General features: G+C 40.2%; 1 protein-coding gene across 1 annotated transcript; it reads left to right on the top strand.

Moving 5' to 3' along the window:
* Window positions 1-5150: 5150 nt before the first annotated feature.
* On the top strand, window positions 5151-5597 carry LOC147626735 (uncharacterized). The gene is made up of 2 exons (XM_086816870.1): window positions 5151-5366; window positions 5459-5597. The coding sequence occupies exons 1-2, from the start codon at window positions 5151-5153 to the stop codon at window positions 5582-5584; spliced, it is 342 nt and encodes a 113-aa protein (XP_086672996.1). The 3' UTR covers window positions 5585-5597.
* Window positions 5598-5909: the final 312 nt, after the last annotated feature.

Here is a 5909-nt window from a genome sequence, read left to right as displayed (position 1 = left end):
AAGTCGGGCGGGGTATTTTCAAATTTTCGTTTCCCGACGCCTATACCGACGCATATACCGACGCACATTCCGACGTATATACCGATGCATATTACGTAGCATATACCGACGCATATTCCGTAGCATATACCGGCGCTCGTAAGTTTTTTACATCCGAGAGCCTATTTTCTGGTTTTTTCGCAGAGCGGCGCACAACAGTAGAGAAGGTCTCTTTCTCTCCCTCTCCTCTTTTTTCCTCTCTCCTCTTTTCTCCTTCTCTCTTCTTTTCTCCTCTTCTCCTTCTCCTAATATATTCTTGCAATTGCTTTTACTTTTTAATTTAAGAATTAGAACGTTTAGGGTTTTGTGTTTTTTTGGCTCTCTATGCATGTTGAGAGCTCTCTATGTATGCATAGATCTCCTAATGCATGCATAGAGATTTTAGGGTTTTGTATTAGTTCTTATTCTTGTGTTTAATTTACTAATTATTTTGTTTAATATTTTGTTTTGCAGCTCTTTCACCTCACCAATCTTTCACCAATCCTCTCCTTCAGCTTCGCAAAAAAGAGGTAGATCCTCTTTCGATTTTTCTTGTTTATGCTATTTTCTATGAATTATTGCATCCCTGTTTTATGGTTTAGTGTTAGTTTTGGGTTCTTGTAAGCTTATACATAGGATTAATTTAATATCTATGCATAAAACCTATCATAAGCTTGCAATCTCTATGCATAGCCTTCTTGCAAGCTTTATGCATAAGCTCTATTCATAGAGCTTGCGAGCTTGTGAAATCTCTATGCATAAGCTCTATGCATAGGCTTTATGCATAGAGTTTGCAAGCTTATAAAATCTCTATGCATAGGTTTCTTACAAGCTTATAAAATCTCTATGCATAGGTTTCTTGAAAGCTTGCATGGACATTGTACATAGAGCTTGCGTAGCCTTCTTGTTGAAAGCTCTATGCATAGCCTTCTTGTAAAAGCTCAATGCATATGCTCTATGTATAGGCTTTTATACATAGAGGTTGTAAGATTATGAAAGCTCTATACATAGGGCTTGTAAGCTTATGCAAGCTCTATACATAGAGTTTATGCATAGAGCTATATGAATCTAGCTGAATGCATGAATTAAGATCTATGCATAAAGCTTAATACATAATGTTTTATGTATAAATCTTATGGATGAGCTCTATGCATAAGGCTTCACATGCGTTATGTTTTTTTGCATAAACCTTTTTTTGATGTAGAGTGCCTTGCATAGATGGAAAGCATAAGCTTTTTGAATGTTTATACTCTCTTATACATATAACATATAAGTCTTATGCTCATGTTTTTCTATGCATAAGGTATTCTCTTTATTCATAGAGTTTATATATGTTATTAAGGTAAGATCTATTATCCATGTAAAATAAGATCATGTTTATTACACCATTGGGTGATGGGATTAAGGGTTAGCATAGTGCATAAGGCTTATAGCATAGAGCTTATGCATAAGACTTATGCATAGAGCGTATGCATAAGACTTATGCATAGAGCGTATGCATAGAGCGTATGCATAAGGCTTATGCATAGAGCGTATGCATAAGGCTTATGCATAGAGCGTGTGCATAAGGCTTATGCATAGAGCTTATGCATATGGCTTATGCATAGAGCGTGTGCATAAGACTTATGCATATGGCTTATGCATAGAGCGTATGCATAATACTTATGCATAGAGCGTATGCATAAGACTTATGCATATGGCTTATGCATAGAGCTTATGCATAGAGCGTATGCATAAGACTTATGCATAGAGCGTATGCATAAGACTTATGCATATGGCTTATGCATAAAGCGTATGCATAAGGCTTATGCATAGAGCGTATGCATATGGCTTATGCATATGGCTTATGCATAAGGCTTATGCATAGAGCGTGTGCATAAGACTTATGCATATGGCTTATGCATAGAGCTTATGCATATGGCTTATGCATAGAGCGTGTGCATAAGACTTATGCATATGGCTTATGCATAGAGCTTATGCATATGGCTTATGCATAGAGCGTGTGCATAAGACTTATGCATATGGCTTATGCATAGAGCGTGTGCATAAGGCTTATGCATAGAGCGTGTGCATAAGGCTTATGCATAGAGCTTATGCATAAGACTTATGCATATGGCTTATGCATAGAGCTTATGCATGATAAGGCTTATGCATAAGGCTTATGCAGTTGGCTTATGCATAGAGCTTATGCATAAGTCTTGCAGCCTTATTATGCAAGCTTATACTTATACTATGCATTTAGATTTTTGCATAAGGCCTTTATAAATAGCTATTTATGAATAGAGATAGCTTCTCTCTTCATCCTTGTTCAAATTCGAGTTAATTTTGTATGGAGAGGAGATAAGCTAATGTATGAGTTATTTTTAAAATCTCCCTCAACGGCTGGGGAAAAGAAGCCCGTTTGACGCTTTTTTAAATATTTGTCAAGTCTCCCTCAACGGCTGGGGAAAAGAAGCCCGTTTGCCGCTTTAAATGTTATTTTTTAAAATCTCCCTCGCGGCTGGGGAAAAGAAGCCCTGTTTTATGGTTTGCATAGTGCTTTGTGTAATGCATAATGATTTGTGTTTAATGAGCTGCATATACATGTTATCCTGCTAGATGGAGCCTCTCAATCTTGAAGAGAGAATAGCGTGTCCATGCATGCGATGTAAGTACCAAATCTTTCGAAAACGAAGGATTTGCAACCAGCATGTTCATGACGCTGGCATATTTCCAATGGAGCGCTTGCAAAATTTGCGGTTTCAATCGTACAACCAAGCAAGTGTGCAGCCGCATCTTGATAACATTGCGCCTGTGAATTCTCGTCCCCAACAAAGGATGAGGATATCGCAGGAGGGAGTGACAGATGGAGCTCAATTAACAGCACCCGAGGGAATGGAAGAAGGTCAGGAAATGGAAGAAGGTCCAATGGAAGAAATGTTGGATGCCTTCATCGAGCAACAAGAAGCTCTCTTTGAGGAGCATGAACATGAAGATCATCAACCACGACATTCTCAACGGTCAAATTATGAACCAGAGGAAGAGGCCATGCGTAAACTTGCACGCCTTCCATTATACAATGGTGCCAACATATCTGTATTGCGTGCATCTCTTACGATGCTAAATTTGTAGTCAATTTTTGGATGGTCTAATACAAGTGTCACTGAACTATTCAAGTAAGGACTTTTTTTGGAGATTACACCTACTGTTGAAATGATAAATTATCAACTTGTATTTGAGAAAATCTCCCATATCCAGAAGGTATGCAAGCTCTTCCGGACTTTCCCACAGGTAGATGGCTAGAAGCTACAATTTTAGAAGCCAAACGTGCTGGTTTACCTATAACAGAGGAGGAGGAGGAGCTTACAAAAGGATGCGATTGGCATGTAAGTGTTTAAATTCTACATGTCTCTCTTTTTTTTCTCTACATGTCTCAGTGTTTGATTCTCCATCAACAATCTTTTTGTGCTATTTGTAGTATCACAAATATGGGGCGTTTTGGTCACATGGACGTCATTTTCGAGTAGAACGAATAGACCAAAGAAGAGCAACCTTTGATTGTGGTGTCACAGCACAGTTTATTCAAGAAAGTCGTGCAAGTGCAAGTGATGATAACACAATTACTGGAATGCTTGATTACTTTGGAACCATTCAAGATATATTAAAGGTTGGCTTCAGAAGTTTTGAGTTGTTTATCTTTGATGTGAAGTGGTTCAAGGTAATCATGAATGGGCCACATGCAACTGTACGTAGAGACAAGAGTGGCCTCATCCAAGTGGACTCCACAAAGGTATGGACCGATCAGCAAGATACTTTTGTGCGCCCAGAGCATTGTGAGCAGGTTGTCTTTAAAGCGGATCCAAAAGATCCACGCTGGCTGTTTGTGGTTCAAGTCGCCCCCCGCAGTAAGCAAATTTTTGAAGAATTTGAGCTACAACAAGGTGACGTGGATGCACAGGGTGGTGGAGAGCAGCAAGAACAAGCCAATATCAACAATGAAGAGGAGCAAGCAAATGAAGAGGAGCAACTAGAGCAAGATCCAAATGAAGAGGTGCAAACCAAGGAAGCTGAAAAACAAGTTGAGGAAGAAGACATAGATGATGAAGACATCCTTCATCAAGGGACTTTTAATGATGAGGATGCTGAAATTACATAGACATAGATCTCTTTGGGGCTACTGATCTTAATGAGGATGATAGAATAGATAATGATTTTTAAAATGATGTATCTTAATGATTATGCAAATAGTTATGACATATTTGTAATGGTTTTATGACATTGAAGGTCCTTTCATTGTTTACCATTGTTAATGTTTACCATCATAATCACTACTGTAGGAGCAAGTTGATATAGTTTTACCAATGTTGTTTATCATTGTTAATGTTTGTCTTATGGTTCTTTCATTCATTGTTTACCATGTAATTTTCATTTCGCACAAGTTTGTCATATGGTTTTTTGTCCAACAGGCCATGGGTGACTCACCGCCCTACGACTACAGTCCAGATTTCTCATTTAATCCTACACCGCAGGGCATGAGTCCCCAGCAGTTATATGGTTTTCTTTCGTCCATGACTCCAGAGCAGAGAGCCATGGCTCAGAGTTATTGGGGTTCTGGAGCAGGGACATCTGCCTCACCATCTGGCTTCCCGACGCCAGTTCCCACACCCATGGGTACGACAGCAGCTCCCACACCTCATACCACACAGCCTTCCACTCCTCTTACAGCTCGATCTACCACCTCTTCACATAGACGGCGCTCACGTAGTAGGTCTTCAGGGGGAGGTTGTTGTGGTGGTAGTGCCACAGATGCTGTGACACCACCACCACGTGAGCGTCGTCCTTCGCTCTCATCTGTTGATAGCACACCCATAGGGTCACCTTCCACTCCCTGGGGTGCACATGACCATGACAACAGCAAGATTTACACAATTAGGGATGGGGAACCAATAATGGATAGTGCAGGGAAGGCAATGAAGACACGCATTCGACAATTGTGCACTATACAGTTTCATGACTCTGTCATGACTAAATGGGATCAGCAAGACAAGGGGAAGAAAATTTATATAAATACAAAGATAAAGCAAGAGTTCCAGCCATCTGACCCTATGAATGTCGTCTCTAATGAGTGGATACAGTATACAGCTCGCATTTTGATGGGGCATCATAGGTCAGAGGCGAGGGACGCATTTAGAGAGGGGAAAGAGAAACCTGTTTGGCTAGATGACAGGGAGTGGGCAGCCATTGCTCAGGAGCTCACCGAGACACCAGAGAGGTTTCAACAACAAAGAGAGGCGGCAAGGGCAAGACTCCAAACAGTAGGGGCTTCTCATCTTGGGAGTGGTGGTTACGAAACCATGCGCCATGAATTCGTAAGTGTTTGTAGCAATTTTATTTATGTAAATGTATGTATGTGGGCTAAATGTTGATTTCTAAAAGTTATAATTGTTAATCGTGTGTGCAGGAGTTGGCCATGAATCGCCCACCAAGTAGGCGAGAGGAGAAGTACGCTCACAAACATGGCCTTGTGGCCTTGTTTGAGATGCTTGAAGAAGAAGGAGAGACCGTCAATTGGGAGGCATTACCATGATGTAAGATGACCTTCAAACTAATGAAATATGATCAAAACATTCTTGAGTATTAATGTTTAATTTAATTTCTTGTTTGTCGATCAGGAAAATATAAAAACGAGCACGGTTGTTTTTGTGCTCTATTTTAGACGGAATGGTGCTGTCTGTTTGCTGTTGTTGATCCTGCTCATTGCAGGCAGCTAGGCAACAGCCAGGCAGCACTATTCTGCCCAAAAAAAAATTTCTGCTAAGCGTTGGTATATACCCCGGTACTGACGTCGGTATATGCATTGGTATATATCTCGGTATTTAAGTCGGTATATACCCCGGTATTCACCCCGGTAT

Source organism: Cibotium barometz, chromosome 22, assembly GCF_041138505.1.
Source record: "Cibotium barometz isolate CiBa-2024 chromosome 22, ASM4113850v1, whole genome shotgun sequence".
NCBI classification, from domain to species: domain Eukaryota; kingdom Viridiplantae; phylum Streptophyta; class Polypodiopsida; order Cyatheales; family Cibotiaceae; genus Cibotium; species Cibotium barometz.
This window is presented reverse-complemented; position numbering and strand designations above follow the sequence as displayed.

Bases quoted from the DNA above. Each gene is read 5' to 3' on its own strand.
- LOC147626735 (XM_086816870.1), top strand. From the start codon at position 5,151: ATGGGGCATCATAGGTCAGAGGCGAGGGACGCATTTAGAGAGGGGAAA. The intron at 5,367-5,458 runs GTAAGTGTTTGT...TCGTGTGTGCAG, and splicing joins AAACCATGCGCCATGAATTC to GAGTTGGCCATGAATCGCCC.